The sequence below is a fragment of the Cicer arietinum genome, chromosome 5, assembly GCF_000331145.2.
Source record: "Cicer arietinum cultivar CDC Frontier isolate Library 1 chromosome 5, Cicar.CDCFrontier_v2.0, whole genome shotgun sequence".
Classification (NCBI taxonomy): Eukaryota; Viridiplantae; Streptophyta; class Magnoliopsida; order Fabales; family Fabaceae; genus Cicer; species Cicer arietinum.
Genome location: NC_021164.2, coordinates 70,389,089 through 70,408,575, shown reverse-complemented (window position 1 = coordinate 70,408,575; position 19,487 = coordinate 70,389,089). Strand labels below are relative to the sequence as shown.

Here is a 19,487-nt window from a genome sequence, read left to right as displayed (position 1 = left end):
AATGTTTTTATGAATGAATTATATATATATTTGTTAAAAAAATAGAAAAAATGTCTATAAAATAGTTAATTAGTCGTACTAAAAAAACATTGTCCAAATATTTCAGAGAACTCTAGTCAATTTATGTAAATTAAAATTTGTATTTGTGTCTTGTTATGAATTATATTAATTATATATATATATATATATATATATATATTTATTAATTTAAAAAAAATATATTTTTTTTAAATTCTTTAAGGAAGTCGCATTTGCAAACGCGAGTTTAGAAAACTCACTATTTACGAAGACGAATTATAAGTAAATATAAAAATAATATATTTTAATATATAATTTTAAAAATGAAATATTTTAGTAATTTTTTTTAAAAAATAGGATATTGAAAAAAAAAACCCGCAAAATTGATTGCCTAAAATAAAATTCAATAAAAACCTTTATAAAATATAGCTTCCAATTTCACATCATTATTATGGTTGTATAAGTATAAATGTAACTATATTTATTTTGTGAATAATATTGCGCAGCTTTCGTTGTGGTTTGTACAAATCTGATTCTTTTCTTCTGTTTCCTCACTTCTCAGATCCGTTGATATGCAATCTAATTGACGGCACCAACAAAACGACAACGAGGTTATTAATTCTTACTAAATAATATTTTTCTCAATTATTACTACTGTATTATTATATTTTGTCTGCATCTCTTTCATAAATGATTTTTGAAAACAATCTCTCAGAACAAACAACCTTATGGGGGAGGAGGCGCACTCTATAGAAGTTGTCTCTTCCAACATTGACACCAAATTATACGACGATGACGACCGTGTTAAACGAACAGGTACAAATTCATTCATTCATTCACACTATACATGAATTAATTTAATAAAAATAGGATAATTCTTTCTCATATAATTTTTGAATGAGTTTATTAGGTTACATTTGATTTATTCATTATTTGATGTAATAGTGTGAAAAAGGAGAAAAGTGTGTGCGTGTTTTGTTAATTAAAATAAAAATGTGACAGGAACGGTATGGACTGCAAGTTCGCACATAATAACAGCTGTATTAGGAACTGGTGTGTTGTCATTGGCATGGGCCATAGCTCAAATGGGTTGGATAATTGGTCCTACAGTTATGCTTATATTCAGTCTCATTACTTGGTATACTTCAGCACTTCTAGCTGATTGTTATCGACATGGCGATCCTAATTTCGGAAAGAGGAACTATACTTTCATGGAAGCTGTTCACACCATCCTAGGTATTTTTATTATTATATCAAAATAATAAACAGTTGTACGGCTGTCTAAAAAATCTAAAGTTCAAATCCCCATCTAAAATATTCTCTACTAAACTCTTAATGTTAGTATTATGTTGAAATAATTTTTTTTTAAATGTTAACTTATTATTTTATGTAGGTTTAAGTGGAAAGTTTATAGGTTGAGTATTTTGTTAGTTCAAATTTTTTTAAAAGAAATTTTGAAATTTATTTCTTTTAAAAAAATTTCTAAAACATTGTTTTTCGAAAATTTGTGAGAAAAATCAATTTTTTTTTTTGAAAAAAATCGGATTTTTATCTTCTCGAATAAAAAAGTTATAAATTATTTTTTATTCAAAATTTTTGAAGAAAAAATAAAAAAAGTTTATTTCTCATAAAATATTTTTTTTTAAAAAAAGGGTGGACCGATAGATTCCATTAAATCTACAAAATTTTAAGATTTTTAATTTTAGAGACTTTCTTTTTTATGAAACTTTTTAACTCCTTTAATATGTAGATCAAGACTAATAATTAGTAAGTTTGTAAAATTAACATTTATCATTTTAAAGTCGAGTAGAGTTAGCAATACACAGTCTTACATATTTTATTGTTTATGTTGTAATCTTAAAATTATATTTATAATAAAAAAAATATCAAATAATTTTAATTTTTAAATTTCTTTTATTCACTTTTAATCTTTTTAATATTTTTTATATATAAAAAAAATAATATTTTTAGTTCATAACAAATGTTCATATAATCAAAATAGATATCACAATTGAATAATAAAATTTAGTTATAAAATTAAAATAGAGATTACGAATGAGTAAAAATATTTAATAACTAAATTTAAAAAGTCGTAGGGATTAAATATTTAATTCAACAAAATATTCACTCTGATTTTATTATATAATTTATGTCATAAAAAAGAAAATTGAAATCCTCATTGATGGGACATGTGCTATGATGGGTGATACTGATATACACTATGTTTCCGTCATTTTTTGTGGGACATTTTTTTAAAGTGCTAGAATTCATATGGATTTCATATAATAAGAGAATCAGCGTTGAAAAAAGAGTTAGTGCCAGTTAATATTGTGTTATGTACTATTTATATGTGTATAGTGTGTTTGAAAAAAAAAAATGGAAATGAGAAATTATGATTTTTTATAAAAACAGATAATTAACATTTATCCTAATGCATTATGCAGGCGGTTTCAATGATACCCTTTGTGGGATAGTTCAGTACGTAAATCTATACGGAACTGCTATAGGATACACAATTGCTGGTGCCATTAGTATGATGTGAGTGATCAAACTTACTATATCTTTTCACATATCAATTAATATTTAGAAATTGCATTTTTTTTCCTATACGTGTCAAGCCATATAAATTGCATGTTTTTATAAAAATATATATTTAGAAGTGATAAATTAAGAATTAAATTAACTTTTAGATAAGTATGCTATTAGGATTTTTAGGTAAAAAACATTAGAATTATTTTTTTAGTCAACAACAAGAACAAGCATTAATCAGTTTTACATATATTGAAATCAGATTTGGATGGATTTCAGTTGAATGTAAAAAATTATATTTAAATTAAAAAAACTCCCAAAGCTTCAGTTGGTTAGTTTGTTAGCTTTGTAGTTTTTAGGGTTGTCACTTCATTGATCTCAAGAATTGAAGAATGTCAAAGGAGCACCAAGGAGCATTTGTACAACTAGCAATCCCACGATTTGATGGTCATTATGATCATTGGAGCATGATGATGGAGAATTTTCTGAGATCCAAAGAGTTTTAGACTCTCATCGAATCAACTATCAAGCTATGAAGAACCTGTTGAAGGAGTGGTGTGTGTTGGATGAAGCACAAAAGAAACGTTTGGATGAGTTGAAGCTGCAGGATTTAAAGGCAAAAAATTATCCGTTCCAAGCAATTGATAGAGCAATCTTGGAGACAATTATTGAAAAAGGTACCTCTTAACAAATGAAAAAGAAGTATCAGCCAATGCTAGGGTAAAGAGATCAATTTTGCAAGTTCTAAGAAACGATTTTGAAACTTTAGAAATTAAATTAGGAGAGAAAATCATTATTTTTTTTTTTCTCGTGTTATGAGTGTTACAAATAAAATGAGAATTAACGGTAAAAAGATGTCAAATGGTGCTGTTAGTTGAAAATATTTTAAGATCATTGTTCTCCTATAGGTCAAATACAAGTAATAAAAAACGTAGCTTAAAATTGATTAAAAAATAAAATAAGGAAGGGTTTTGAATTTAGGTTCGGAATGAATTACGACAACTCTAATTTGGAACCTCTAATCTGACACGACTAATCAACTGATTATTGAATTGATCAAACAAACGTAAATCAACTCTATGTGAATTCTGTTTCATTGACCGAATCAAGCATCACAAATTCACAGTAATCGATGTATTATGATTAATGATCAAACGTCGAAAACTACAATTCATTAATTTAAAAACCGAATTCTGTCGATCCAAATTATCAACTTTATTGACATTTGAATTAAGCAATCAAAAAATAAGAAAACTCTGTATTGTTTCTAACCGATCCTGACTTACTAAAAAATTAAAATATGTAGTAATCATTTTGGGCTCTAAAAGCTCTAGGATGAAAAGCAAGTGACCCGATACTAAATATTAATATCAAAGCTCAAGTCACATAATCAATAGTTTTGACAAAGTAAAGTTTCAAATTGGACTTTTTCTCTGACATAAAAGTTGTAACTCTAACTCTTAGCTTTTCAGCACCTACTCTCACGTGTCAATCCGATATCTACGGCTCAGGTTATGGCCTGCAGAGCGAGCAAATATCAATATGCAAATAATTACATTAAAACTCAATTTTGTCACAAAGTTTAGAAATATGCTAAAAAACTAATCTTAGACTGAAAAACACTTTCAAAATTTCACAGTACAAAGTTAGAAACATGTGTCCAAATGCATTGATTAATCATTGACTGAAAAATTTAACTACATAGTATGTTCAATAGAGGAGTCAAAGGATACTGAAACACTTTTTATTGATGAGCTTCGGAGCTCATTGGTTGTTCATGAGTAAAAATTTCAGAAAAACGTGGAGAGAAACAAGCTTTGAAAGTAGTTGTAGATGAAAAAAGTGATCATGGAGTTAGAGGTGGATATAGAGGAAGAGGTAGGGGTAGAAGTAGACAAAAACGTGCGACTGTGGAATGCTTCAAGTGTCATAAACATGGACATTACAGGAATGAATGTTCTGAGTGGGAGAAAGAGGCACATTATGCTGGAGAAACTGATGAGGAACTACTATTGTTGATGGCATTAAAATTAAAAAATATTAAAATCAAATTTTTGATAGAGAGAAGATTATTAAATATATTTATTAAATATATAAATATTAAAATCATATTTATAATAATTAAATATATTGAATATATATATATATATATATATATATATATATGTATATAAAATTTAAAAATGACAATAATATTACTAACGAGACGAGTTCGAGTGCAGGGGCAGAGTCTATATGAACACCCCAAATCCGTCGCCACTCCCGAGTTTTAATTTCGGGAAAACGTGGACCCTTGTGGGATCAAAGCGAATTTTCCCCGCCCAAATTGAGACGGGTTCGAGTAGATGCCTGGGTTGTGTTGCATCATTTTTTTAGAGACGTGTGGAGTTGTAGATCTCATTCATTGTGGCATAAAGGATCAGCTTGCTGATATATCCACCAAGCCATTGAAGATTGATTCTTTTGAGAAATTTCGAAAACAACTTGGAGTAATAGAAATGCCAAAAGCTAAACTGATTGTGTATTCTATGCATCCACGATTAGTTTAAGGGAGGGAATGCTGTATAATCAAGTAGTTTGGTTTGGGCCTTGCATTATTTTGGGCTTTTACTTGTTAGACAAGTAAAAGCTTCGGTTGGTTAGTTTTGTAGTTTTTTCTGTTATTGTAAAACTGAGCTCTATATATATGAACTGTTCGAGATCAATGAAAGTCTTGTTATGCATTCAGTCTTAACAGATTTGCAAATATTTCAATATAGTTAGTTTTGTTTAGAAAAAAATAAATATTAATTAAAAATTTGGGAAATGAATGATAAAAATAGCTGTAGTTATATATTGATTAATGTATTTATTAAAATCTACTACATTGTTTTTAGGGTCTTGCAGTGCTCTAAGGTACTTTAAAATAAATCAATAAATAAAGTCAATATAAAGTAAAAATTGAATATATTAAAATTTAAACATGTATTTTTTTTTTATTGTTTTTAAAATAAAAATAAAGTGTGTCTAGTTTGATTATGGTTGATGTTTGTTTTAATTGAATTGGTTTTGTCTGAGACAGGGCAATAAAAAGGTCTGACTGTTTCCATTCCTCAGGAGGAAAAGATCCATGTCAAATTTCAAGCAATCCATACATGATCAGTTTTGGAGTAATCCAAATTTTCTTTTCTCAAATTCCTGATTTTCATGAAATGTGGTGGCTCTCAATAGTTGCAACAATCATGTCTTTCACCTATTCCTTAATTAGCCTTGCTCTTGCAATTGCCAAAATTGCAGGTTACATTAATTCCTACTTTAATTCATTTCATAATAACACTCCATATTTTAGATTTTAAAAAACAATATTCATTGCCTGATTTTCATTTTTCTAATTAATTAATTAATTAATGATTCTAATAAAACAGAAAATGGTTCCTTCAAGGGTAGTCTCACAGGAGTAAGCATTGGAACTGTGACAAAAGCCCAAAAAACATGGGGATTTTTCCAATCTCTTGGTAACATGGCCTTTGCTTATTCATATTCTCAAATCCTCATTGAAATTCAAGTAAGTATACCTTTTGTATGTTCAAAACTAATGTATTAATCCGTACCATGGAATCATTGATTGTTCCATTATTTTATCACGCAATTACAATAATATGGTGATATAGCAAAGTCAATGATTGTTGTTGGTTGTCAGTGTAAAATTAGTTTACACTAGCGCATGTCTTTTTTCTGATATAAATCTAATTTCAAAATATAATTCAACAGGATACCATAAAAAGTCCACCATCTGAAGTAAAAACAATGAAGCAAGCCACAAAGATAAGTATAGGTGTGACAACAACATTTTATATGCTTTGTGGCATGACTGGTTATGCAGCATTTGGAGACACAGCACCAGGGAACTTGCTCACTGGATTTGGTTTCTATAATCCATATTGGCTCGTTGATATTGCTAATGCAGCTATTGTAATTCATGTCGTTGGAGCATACCAAGTATATTCGCAACCGCTCCTCGCCTTCATCGAAAAAGGGGCTATCAAAAGATGGCCAAGAATAAACCAAGAATACAAAATTTCTATTCCTGGTTTTCGTCCTTACAATCTAAATTTATTTAGATTCATTTGGAGGACAATATTTGTGATCACCACGACGATTATAGCTATGTTGATTCCGTTTTTCAACGATATATTGGGAGTAATTGGATCAATTGGGTTTTGGCCTTTAACAGTTTATTTTCCAGTGGAGATGTATATCAAACAGATGAAGGTCAGAAAATGGAGCCATAGATGGATCTGTATGCAAAGTTTAAGTTTTGTGTGTTTGATAGTATCAATTGTGTCTGGTATTGGATCAGTGGCAAGTATTGTGCTTGATCTTAAGAACTTCAAACCATTCTCAATTAACTATTGAAATTCACTCAATATTTACTGTCTAATTTGGTGGTGTAGTAAGCAACTAGCAGTGATTAATAGTGTGGTTTGTGTGTGATTATCTATTGAATAATAGTGCTAGTTAAATATATATTATCCTTTTCTTAGTATCTTTAAATGTATAGCTCTCCCCTTTTTTTAGGAGCAAATTTAGGATTTGAATGATTGGGAGAAAATGGAATGGGGTAAACATATGAGCATGGTACGGTTGGAATTTACTTTGGAGAATTTTTAAGTGAGCAACTCTCTTAAAAATTCAATGAAGGCACTGTTGCAATTAATTTATTAATTACATATACACGACATGTCAAGCTAGTTTTAGGAATATTTAAATTCATAGTTAATTATTTTTTTAAGATAATCTTAAATAATCTTTTATTGTTGATCATTTAAAGAGAAACGGAGTTGATTGTAGTTCTTCCTCAACTTCGACCTCTTATATCTTAAATACTATTCAATTTGAAAGAAGAGACAACATACTTTTTGATATTTTTCGACATATTGAAGACCATAACTTTTAAATAGAATAATGATTAATTAGAGTTTCTATTATTCTTAAATCGGTTATTATTGACATTAATTGACTCATATTTAAATTCAAATCAATTAATTATGTATATAGAAATCTAATTATCCTCGTAACGTAACATGATGACTAATGAATCAAGACTGACAAATAGTTAATATAAAATATTTGTCCACAAAAATAAATATTAAAAATACTATTTTTGGTCATTTTTATAAAAGACAATAAATTTTAATTTGATTAATAAAAATTAATATATTTGTTCATTTTATGGATTATATACATCAACTCTTGTTAATCAAATAAATCATTTTTGTTTTTATAGACCAAATTATATTTTAGTTATTTCTTATAAAAAGGACTAAAAAAGAAAGGAGTAGAAAAGTGTTTCAACGTGCTTCCTATAAATACCAACTATTATCGTCCTATGACTTAATTTGTGTCAACGTATGCAGTGTAGCTCACGTGGTGCATTTTGTTATTATTCAAATAAATCTCTTCCTTTCATGCATGTTGTATAGTTTGTTTGTTCTGAGACCTATGAACACAACCGAATCAATTGTTGGGATGAACAAAACGAGATTATTATTATTATCAATCAATATTATTCTGCCAATTATTATGTTACATTTTGGTGTATGATATCTTATTAATTATGGATGATGACATTTCCGAAACCAACCCAAACTATATCATAGATGGTATCTCTAATTCACAACCTAATTCCGAATACGACGATGATGGACGTCCTAAACGAACTGGTACAAATTTATTATATGTTTTTACATTAATTTTATTTCTTGATTGTAGTATTGGATGATACACAAATCTGATCAAATAAAAAAAAGATGATACGTACACATATGAGATTGTATGTGAGTTTCATGAGTTCATTACGTGAACATTTGTTGTCAACTTTTTTTTGTCTTCGTACATAAAATAATAACAAATGACAACATTTGTAGATTCACTATTAAAATTAATGAATTACAAATTAAAGTAATTAGAAATAAAAACAAAAATTATTTTTAATTTCGTTGTTGTAATCCTATTTTTTCATATACAACTTCATCAAACATTTATCATATGAATATAAATGTTTATATATAAACTATTTATGTGATAAAAGACAATTAAATTAAATTAAATTATTTTTATATTTAAACTACAAATTATTTTTATAATTTATCTTGAGAGATAATAAATATTAGTTTAAAAAAGTATATTAACATGTCATAAGTCCTTTTTACAAGTTTTCTTAAATAATTTCACAAATATTTATTGTCATATTTCTTAGAACAAATATGACAATGAAATTAATTTGTATAACTAAATAAACTTAAATACATTAATCCAGATGACGATAATGTTAGATATTAATTTGTTGAAAAAAAAAAGCCCAAAAATAGATTAATTTCAAGTTTTTTTGGTCTAATTTTTACTAAATAATTAAAAAAGTATTAAATATCCATAAGATTTAACTCAATAGATAAATGAAAATATTATTATCTTAGACATCTTTACTGAGTTCAAATTCCAATCATCTCAATTGTGTACATGAGTTTTATACTATATTTATCATCCTTCTATAAAAAATAAAAAGTAGTAACTAGTAATGAAAGTTTAAGACATATAATTTTCAGGAACCGTTTGGACTACAAGCTCTCATATAATAACAGCAGTGATTGGATCTGGGGTATTATCCTTAGCATGGGCCATTGCACAATTGGGTTGGATTGCTGGCCCTGTAGTCATGATCCTTTTCAGCTTCATCACTTTGTGCACTTCATCTATGCTATCTCAGTGTTATCGTTGTGGTGATCCTTTCTTTGGAAAGAGAAATTATACTTTTGTAGATGCAGTTGGCAACATTCTTGGTATGTATGTATGTATGTAAACATATACATAAACACATTTTTGACAATAATATTATATCACCAATTCACCATACACATACACATTTTGCAGGCGGGTACAATACGACGGTTTGTGGAATAATTCAATACATATATCTTTATGGAAGTGCTATAGGATACACAATTGCAGCTCCTATTAGCATAATGTGAGTTCAATTATTATTTTCAATTTGGAAGAATGTAAAATTAGGATTTGGATTATTGTTAATGGATTTTGGGTGACAGGGCAATAATAAGGTCTAGTTGTCTCCATTCGTCAGGAGGAAAAGGCACATGTCACGTCTCAAGCAACCCATACATGATCGGTTTTGGAGTCATTGAAATTTTCTTTTCTCAAATTCCAGATTTTCATGAAACATGGTGGCTCTCTGTAATTGCAGCAGTCATGTCTTTCGCATATTCATTAATTGGTGTATTTCTCGCTATTTCCCAAGTTGCAAGTAATTAACCTAATCTATATCTGTAAATACATCACAATCATTATTTTTTTTATTTTAATGATCTGACGATTGTAATTGATTTAACAGAAAACGGTACCTTCAAAGGTACTATCAAAGGAGGAAGCATTGGAGTTGTGTCAACAACAAAAAAAGTATGGGGAATTTTCCAAGCTCTTGGTGACATAGCATTTGCTTATTCATACGCACAAATTCTGATTGAAGTTCAGGTATATGTTTAAATATTAAGAAATCAGTAGAATCTTGTGACATAAACTAAATAATTATATATAATTTTTGTACAAAACAGGATACTATAAAAAATCCACCATCAGAAGTAAAAACAATGAAGAAGGCAACAATATTAAGTGTAGCTGTGACGACAACATTTTACATGCTCTGTGGTTGTATGGGCTATGCTGCATTTGGAGGAGAAGCACCAGGGAACTTGCTCACAGGATTTGATTTATACAATCCAGCTTGGCTCATCGATGTTGCGAATGCCGCGGTCGTTATTCACCTTGTTGGAGCATATCAAGTTTATGTTCAACCTGTTTTTGCATTCATTGAGAAAAATGCAACAACAAAATGGCCCCAAACAAATGTGGATCACAAAATTCCTATTCCTGGTTTTGGTCCTTACAATCTAAATCTATTTAGATTAGTTTGGAGAACAGTATTTGTTATCATAACCACTTTTATTGCAATGTTGATTCCTTTCTTCAATGATGTTTTGGGATTACTTGGAGCAGTGGGGTTTTGGCCTTTAACAGTTTATTTTCCAGTGGAGATGTATATCTTGCAGAAGCATATCTCAAAATGGAGTTTTAAATGGGTTTGTCTAAAACTCATGAGTTTTTTATGCTTTTTAGTATCAGCTATTGCTGCTATTGGCTCAATCGCCAGTATAGTGAATGACTTAAAGAAATACAAACCATTCAGCTCAGAATATTGAACCTCTATTGCCTCCTTAGATATTATAAAATTAGTGGTTTGTATATAACTGTGTATATATTTTTTTTATGAATATATAATTGTGTATATTGTATTTAGAGTTAGAATATTCAAATTATATATTTAACTAAATTAATGTATAAACTAAATAAATGAAAAAGAACATAGAAAATTACTGCATATTCAGTTTATTTTTTATTGAAGTTCAAATTATGATTTGGACAAAAACTTATCCCTTATCACTTTTGTCAAAGCCAGCTTGAACCAAACTAGTCTAAGTGCGACGCACAAATATTTTTATCTATAATTGCTTATTTTAATATAAATGATGGCATTTATTAAATAAAATGATAACTAATATAGGTACAAAATTATATACTCTCAAATTTCTGAATTAAATTAAATTTACATTTACATTTAATTGTTTTTATTGGTAAGAGCTAATAACTTATATTTGTAAATATAAATATACTAGCAACATATATTCAAAATAAAAATGTTTAGGTAATAAACCAAGTCACAAAGTTGATAAATTAGACTATAAAATAATAAGAAATATTTAATTTAAAGTAATTATATTGTTGTTTAGTTTGGTACACGAATCTAAAAACAGATGACTATAACCATTGTGATACTACCCTCTCCCATGATAAAAAAATTATAAAAAAATCAACCACTAAAACCAAAATAAAAATACATAGCCCAAAATACATATGAAATTTTTTGGAAACCGTTTTCATTACAACGTGAACGTTTTTTTTTTTATTTTAAAAAAAAACTAAAGAGATATAAATATATATAAATAAACTCAATTCTTAGTACAAGCCGAATCAAAAATGAAACCAAATTTACAAAGATGTTATATACAGAATATACAATTCAAAAATTAGGCAACCCCTTACACCCTACAACTCAAGCAAACCAATAAATTGGTTAACCATTAACATAACTCTATAGTTATTGTTATTTTTTTTTAATCCACCACCACGATAGAATCTTAATGCGTTCTACCACTTCTGTCAAATCAAAAGCAATATTGTTAAATATTATCTTATTTTGAACACTCTAGATAGACTAAATGCACGCAATTTAAATAATTACAAATTTATCTCGATACTAAATTAGAAAGAAAAAAAAAATATGTTGATGCACTTGTCTTGAACACACAGTATGATAAACTTTCACACTTCACTAAAAAACATCGAACACTCTAGGAACAAGTGTAGAGAATTCTCTTCACTTCATGATGTGGACGAACCCTACATGAAGGCTAATGAGCTTCAAGAATTATGAGCAGAAGGACCATTGACTAGAGGGAAGGCTATGAAGCTAAAAGAACAATTAGAGAAACAAATTGTTAATTTTCTTAGTCTTAAGACCTATGAAAAGATTGATCCACATTATATTAATCTTTTGGTCATAGAAATAACTTAAGACTTAATTTTAATTTTGGGATGTAATAATCATACCTTATAATTAGGAATTATGTTGACTTGTGTGTGTGCCTAAATATTTGGTAGCTTATGCATAATGTCATTAGTTGTGTGTAGTCTAAGTACCATGTTATTTTGTGTTAGGCTATATATGTCTTTTTATTGTAATAAATATGAAGACTTTTTGAAAGAAGAAAACACTTACTCTGAGACTAGAGAAATGCTCTATAGGATTCTTCTTTGAACCAAATTTGGATCTTATCAAGAGCCTCCTACTCTTGTGGTGATTTTACCTTGATCTTATCATTCCTTGTTGTGGAGTGTGGCGATTTTTACCATTTCATTCCTTCTCCATATTTTCTTCTTTGTGTTCTCCATTTTATTTGGTACTTTATTTGAAAATATCATTTGATTAGATCCTTCAAATCATATGGAAACACTCAAATTCACATCAAGAAACCTCAAAGTCTTCGTGAAATTCCAAAACAGTGGATTAATCTTGAGAATTTAGCCTTTCATGAAAATAACAAGAAGAAAAAACTCTATATTGTATCGAAAAACAGAATGCTCCTTACTAAAAATAAAACTAAAACTAAAAATATATAGTACTCGTTTTGAGCTTTAAAACAAGTGGTATGCCACAAAATTATTACAAAAAATTCAGATCACATAATCAGCAGTTTAGACCCAATAAAGTTCAAAATTGGGCTTTTGTGCCAACATAAAAGTTGTAAATATGAATCTTAGCTTTCCAACGCATAATTGCACACATCAATCTAATATTCAGAGTTCAAGTTATGATCTACAGAGCGAACAAGAGTCAATATGCAAATAATAACATTAGAACTCAATTACGACCTAAAATTTAAAAACATGCTAAAAACACTAATCTAAAATAAAAATATTTTTTTAAATGTAACTAGACAAAGCCAAAAGCATATCCCAAAAGTACATTGATCAACCACTCCACCAATCCACAAATCCCTCCAAAACGAAGTACTTAGACCATCAACCACCTCCCTAACAAATTACTCCCAAACCAACACCATTTCTCTCCCTCACCTCCTTAAAAATAGTCATAATATATCTCCACCACAAATTAGACTTAGGACAAAATCCACAACCCTTTATCAACTCCTCCAATCCATATTTATATTTCAACACTCAAACTACAACCTCCCCTCAGATCTTTCTTTAACCTCCAACACCATTTGCCTAACATAGTTAAATTGAAGATTCATAGATTTCTCACTACCAACCCTCATCTCTCTCTTTCAAGACAAATCTTCTTGCAATTAATCAAATGAATTTTTTGAGGCTCTTCACCCCTCATCCACCCACATTAACACACACACAACTTTTAAAATAGATTCAATTTTAGAAATAATACCTACATGAAATCTAAAGAATGAAAAGAAATAAATCAATAGTGCAACCAAGATAACTTTTAAGAGGACAAGGCAACCGTCAAACAAAAGATTTCGATTCCACCATCTAGATAACCTTCCACGAGTCCTGCCAATAATAGATTCCCAAAAAGACTTTTTCCTAAGATTTCTCCTAATCAGAATCCCAAGATATTTAAAAACCCTCGCTACCTCTTCTAACCAATACTTGCTTACATTAACACCAACCAATATACTCTTATGAAAATTTACTTTCAACCTAGCAATCAATTCAAACAGCATGAGTATGGACTTAAAAGTTGTATGTTCACCCAACTTATCTCGCCTACAATCAAAGTGTCATCACCAAATTAAAGATGCGACAGCCTACACTCCTCCCCCTTACCAACTCGTTCCCCTAAAAACATCCCACTAGAAACTGATGCTTGTACTACCAAAAATCAAGCTATTAGCTTCGAAAGTTAGCAACGATCATCGACTCATGCTATTACTGTCAAATTAGCGTCGGCCAAACCCACGCTAGCTTGTTAAATTTTGTCCATTCTGCATTTTTGTTTAAGCGTCGAACATGCTGACACTATAGTTTTAAAGGCGTACACTGAATGGTTTTTACAAAATAATAGGTCTAGTTAGCTTGAGTCAATCCAACGCAAAGGTTTTTTAAATAAAAAAATCTCACTTTGTTCGAGACTTCTTTCACCAATACTCTCAAGGACGACAGCGTTGCAAACACCGGACGAATCTACACAACACCACCGCATTCCCAAAAATCCCATCCCCTCATCTTGAAAGCGTGCCATCTCATTGCCCACCTCTGTAGTCGTCCACCATGTCGCACCATCCATTTTGCTCCATCTCTTAATTCGCCATGCCACCAGTCCAGCAATTTGGCGTTTCCTTATGGATCTATTGCGAACATCCTTCATCTTTTCCATCTAATGTTAGTAAACTGCACTGCAAACATCCTTCATCTCCGACGGAGTTGTTGACTGCGGCCATTTCATCTCCCTCTCTTATTCTCATTTTTGGTTGGTTGTGCTATTTGTCCATGCAAATAATCTATTTATAAGAAAACGAACAAAGTGGGACAAAAAATGAATTAAAAAAATAAAGTTCACTTTTAATTGGGGGGAAATAGCTTCATTGCACCAATGGTAGCATGTAACCTAGTAGTAAAAAAAATCCCCAAAATCTGGCAAACAAGAACATGAATAAAGGAAAGTTAATTGATTCAACAAATTCACAATTAATGCAGTAAGTACAACAATCCATTAAATAAATTCAGAAAAATCGGCAACTTCGTAAAAAAATCAACAGTAAAATTTAGCTTAAGAGGATGGATAAGGTCCATGGAACGTCAGCTCAATTACACTAGAACGTTACCACATTGTAATGTCCATTTACAAGAGGGTATAATATACAATTATACATTGAGATTGTACTAAAGCACAAATAGACAAATAGTAAAAATGTAAAATTGAAAGGAAAAAACAAAAAAGATCTCTCATGAGCTTTTCACTCTACAGAAATAATGAATTAAATTGACTTAGACGCCCACAAAAATATATTTTACAACAAAACGTGCAACATTCTTATGCATCCATATAAACCCAACATCCCCCCATAATAGCTTATATTACTCCCCAATATAACCTTAAGGCATTCTCATACCAAACAAGGAAATCAACTTTTCACCATCGGTGCAATATAACTTCAATCAAAACAATTTAGACAATGGAAGAGGTGGCTAAAATAGGGCTGTTGTTCCCCCAAATGGAATCGGCTGTCCATAGACAAACTACCCTGAAGTTGTGAAGTTCATCAGAGATTAAAAAAGCTCCTCTGAGTTTAACTTATTCCATGCTTCCTGTTATAAATGATCAAGCTTTTAGGCAAGAATGAAGGCAATGAAGTATTTTGTAAGTAGCAAAATAATCTAATCCGGGCACCAACTCCCAAAATTCTCATGTGGTGAAACCCACACGTTGATAATAGTAGCCTAATCTTTATTTTCCACAGGCAATCACTACTTTCTATATAAAGCATTCATTAGAGGGAGTGTAGAAAGCAATCTATAAAAAGGGCTCAAACAATACCTTTAATAGATCAAACACCTTCTCTGCAATATATTTCTGTTGAAGAGTGGCACCCTTCTGCTGCACTTTATCAGGATGAATGCACAATGTAGCTTTCCTATAAGCCTTTTTAACAGCAGCGGCTGTAATAAGATCAGTCAAAGAAACTGGCTGCCAACCACATTCAGGCCATAACACCTGACCATCATTCATGAAGGAGATGTTAACATAATAGACAAATTATAGAAGAAAAGCAATACCACCTTAAAAACACTACAAGTTACAGAACTGTTTGGCTGCTTCAAGATTCACATGAAGGAACTTTTCTGTGTGCATTCATTTATGGAAACAAGTTGTTTTTTCCTTCATTTCAATTTACTGTAATCGTTGTGGATTATAAGTACAACACCGCAGTGCTCTATTAGCTTTTTTACTTAAAATGCACCTTAATTTAGTACTTATCTGATTGCAAAGTGCTAATATAATGTGGATAACATATACAGGAGGAATAAATCTAATAACATCAGTTTTGAATAGAGTTAGTACGCTATCCACTTCTAGCCAGTAGGAGATAAATAGATGATCAGATGAGCAAACGAGAGAATATTAAAAAATTCAAACATGTCTTAAAAGAGTTTAATTTTCATATATTGTCAATGTAAAAAATTTTACTCTGTCAATGCATTACAACCAACCATTTTGCGACTTTTGAAGTAGTTATGATTAAAGTCAAACATTCTTAATGATCTAATGGTTATGATTTACTGGCGGTGTCAAAACTCTTTACACTGTAATATATATGGATTAAATTTGTCTTAAAAGTTGGCACCGAGCATTTTGTTTAAAGAAAGTATAATAAGAGACAGCATAAGACAACAAACCCTAGGCATTATACAAAGTACTTAGTACATACATATTGTAAGTTGGAGAGTAAAGCACGCAAATTCCCCTCTTTGCCTGCAGCCCAGCGCTTAACTTCAAAATCCAGTGTTTCCGCAAGCCTCTGAAAATAATGCCTAGATAAAATTAGATGTAAAAATAAAACACATGACATTTAAAACTACGCAAATTAATGGAGAACTAAGACGTAACATACAACTAATCACAATCATCCAACATATAGAAATCCCTTCATTAAATATATAATGGCAAGCAAGAGATGGATGATAAGTTCCATTTTAAGAAAAAACCAAAGGCCTACAAGCTTGGGGAAAATGCTATTGTAACCTATAAACAATAGACACACAAAACACAATAAAATAGGAAATCAGGAAGCTGGGATCAAAAGTATGAAAGCGATTATTTTGGTTTTATTGGCAGGATGAAAGAGATATATACTTTGTACATGTAATGAGCCCAATGCAAGTGTATGAGCAGAAACCACCCAGTCACAAATAAAAAGGAAAACAGAAAAAGTTACTACTTACATGTCTCTCAGACTGCTCTCTTTGAATCTGTAGGTCACGTTGATTCTTCTCAGCCAATGCTTTTGCCTAGCATAAAATGATAATGGTTACAAGTAAATAGACAAACAATTTGAAAAGATTCTTCAATAATGCACACACTTCCAGTTAGGATCGTAGGAAAATAATTGGAAAATTGAAAGAAATGAGAAGAGAAATTTTTCCTTTAAATTAATGAGCGGATGAGAGTAGGAGAGAAGTCTCTTCTCCAAGGTTTTTACTTTCACTTTCAAGATATCAAATGTACGAAACTAATTTCTCTATCCTTCTCTAACTCCTCTTTATTCTTTATCCCAACACTTCCACATTAACTCAATGTCAGTTTGATTCAAAAACTGTATAGTATTTTCCTTCTTTTGCTATCAATAACAAAGAAGCAAACAAATTAAGGAACCAAATACAGTAAAACATACAGCACGCTCCTGAGCCCTCTGGTGGCGTTCCAACCTGGCTTTTCGTCTTTCTTCACTTTCCCCTTCAACTTCCAGAAAATCTCCAGCTGAGGGAGAAGCTTCAAACCATAAAAGAAAGGGGATAAAAGAGCCAAGTAAGATATGAGACCAAAAAATATTAAACAACTTTTGCATCAATAACAATATATTGTCACACAATCCTACCTCTGAAAATTGAGGAAAGATCATCCACAATATTAGTTGATGATGATGCCTTCTTTATGTTTGAAGACACGCTTGTAGATTTCCGGGTTACATTTGGTTGAAATTGGGCATCAAAAACAGAATCCTGAAAGCAAAGAGATGCAGAATTTTAAAGAAATGCAAAAAGTATGATGCTGTGGAGTGTGGTGCATGGGCCCACTTTTTTTCCTTTAAAACAAAAGAAATCATTTTAAACTTGCCAATTTTGTATGTTCCATTTTTATTTTAAATAAAAATGGAAAGAATAAAATCACAACTCACTAAATATAAGTTCCAACCGGGTTTTAGGATAAAATGATGGTGAAGAGACCAAACATTAAAGCCAAGAATTGGCCAATTTAGTATAAATAATGTTTAACAAGACTTGGTACTCACAGAAGAGCTAGACCTAGGAGGCCTTGGAGCACTGTTAGCTCGTCCACCCATGCTGAAGAATGATTCAAGATCATTTTCATTTTTTTGCTGGTACATCCTTGCAGCAGCTGCAGCTCTTTCTCGAGCCTCCGCAGCAGCTCTTTCAACAGCAGCACGTTCTGCTTTAACTCTTACTTCAGCTTCAGCCCTTGCCGCTGCAGTTCGTTCTCCTGCTTCTCTCTCCTTTGCCCCTGCAGCAGCCTTTTCAGCCCTTACCTTTGCCTCAGCAGCAGCCCTTTCACGGGCTTCAGCTTGTGCCCTCTGAACAGCAGCCCTTTCAGCACGCACTCTAGCTTCTGCATTAGCTTTGTCAACAGCAGCCTTCTCAGCTCTTTGACGAGCTTCAGCAGCTGCTCTTTCACGCTTTTTCCCTTTCTTTCTTCTCCCTTTCCCTCTCAATTCTTCTTTGCTCCATTTCCTCCATCTCCTTTTGCTGCCGCTCATGGTCTAACTTCCCTCTCTCCTCTAGCACAGCTCTGTCATCTTTCTCCAAATGCACGGCTTCTTTGCTTCTAGAATTTTTTGTATTCTCTCTCCCCCTAACTTCCTTTACATGCCTAAATTTAGCTTCAGCTCTCTCCATAGCTTCCTTCATAGCTGCAGAAGCTGAGTTCATCTCTAATTCTTCATCGGGAACACCATTTTCACGTTCACCATCATGACCACGGCTCCTGCCCATGGCAAAGTTTTCAAGTTCGTCAAACTGTGACGAGGAAGATAACTTGGCTGCAGCTGGAGCAGATTTAGGACCCTGAGAAAATTGACCGGAACTTGGGAAAGAAGAAGAAAATTCATTGTCCTTCTTCCTGACATTGGCAAAAGCTGGTGAACCTGTTCCTGACTTGGGGATATGAACTGGTCGGGGAGGAGGTGGTCTTGAAGGTGGTGGAGCAGTAGTTGGTTGTGTAAAAAGAGGAACCTCCGATACCGTCAGCCATATATCACCATTTGAGACAAACTTTTCTTCATATTTTGGCGCCATATCTGCCCGAGCATTGACCTGTCTGAAACCATCATTAAAATTTGAAGGGGAGGTAGGCCTTCGGCCAACTACCGGTCTATTAGAATCAGATGAATATGTAGGCATGCTATATGGAGTTTGATGAAACTCCTGATCATGTTCAACAGGAATCTTGTTTTGTGTCTGTCTATCAGGACTCCTCGTAGATGATTTTTCAATTGATTCTTTATCTCTAGTCCAACTTGAACTTGTGTTTGACCTCGGTGTTGGGGAATTGGTACCAT

The 19,487-nt window shown here is 31.3% G+C and overlaps 3 protein-coding genes across 3 annotated transcripts in view; 2 read left to right on the top strand and 1 right to left on the bottom strand.

Moving 5' to 3' along the window:
- The window catches only part of LOC101498858 (amino acid permease 2-like), an 8,928-nt gene extending 1,767 nt beyond the window's left edge, over window positions 1–7,161 (top strand). The window contains exons 3-9 of the mRNA XM_004502922.4: window positions 581–629; window positions 734–834; window positions 1,021–1,254; window positions 2,463–2,556; window positions 5,609–5,823; window positions 5,952–6,091; window positions 6,298–7,161. Of these exons, the coding sequence (XP_004502979.1) occupies window positions 747–834; window positions 1,021–1,254; window positions 2,463–2,556; window positions 5,609–5,823; window positions 5,952–6,091; window positions 6,298–6,942 (1,416 nt within the window). The 5' untranslated portion in view covers window positions 581–629; window positions 734–746 and the 3' untranslated portion in view covers window positions 6,943–7,161. The remainder of the gene's footprint in view (window positions 1–580; window positions 630–733; window positions 835–1,020; window positions 1,255–2,462; window positions 2,557–5,608; window positions 5,824–5,951; window positions 6,092–6,297) is intronic.
- A 782-nt stretch (window positions 7,162–7,943) lies between these two features.
- Window positions 7,944–10,874, top strand: LOC101498513 (amino acid permease 3-like). Its single transcript, XM_004502920.4, has 6 exons — window positions 7,944–8,249; window positions 9,132–9,365; window positions 9,457–9,550; window positions 9,630–9,844; window positions 9,932–10,071; window positions 10,152–10,874. Exons 1-6 carry the CDS (start codon window positions 8,144–8,146, stop codon window positions 10,794–10,796), a joined length of 1,434 nt encoding a protein of 477 aa, XP_004502977.1. The 5' UTR covers window positions 7,944–8,143; the 3' UTR covers window positions 10,797–10,874.
- Window positions 10,875–14,975: 4,101 nt separating this feature from the next.
- Window positions 14,976–19,480, bottom strand: LOC101505458 (auxilin-related protein 2-like). The gene is given in 8 exon segments (XM_012716532.3): window positions 14,976–15,501; window positions 15,731–15,907; window positions 16,623–16,712; window positions 17,137–17,202; window positions 17,586–17,683; window positions 17,790–17,913; window positions 18,204–18,624; window positions 18,626–19,480. Coding segments are annotated over 8 exon segments (1,719 nt in total). The 5' UTR covers window positions 19,330–19,480; the 3' UTR covers window positions 14,976–15,462.
- Window positions 19,481–19,487: the final 7 nt, after the last annotated feature.

Coding starts and splice junctions, on each gene's coding strand:
- LOC101498513 (XM_004502920.4), top strand. CDS start 8,144: ATGGATGATGACATTTCCGAAACCAACCCAAACTATATCATAGATGGT. Junction 9,551..9,629: donor GCAGCTCCTATTAGCATAAT/GTGAGTTCAATT, acceptor TTTGGGTGACAG/GGCAATAATAAGGTCTAGTT. Junction 10,072..10,151: donor AAATTCTGATTGAAGTTCAG/GTATATGTTTAA, acceptor TGTACAAAACAG/GATACTATAAAAAATCCACC.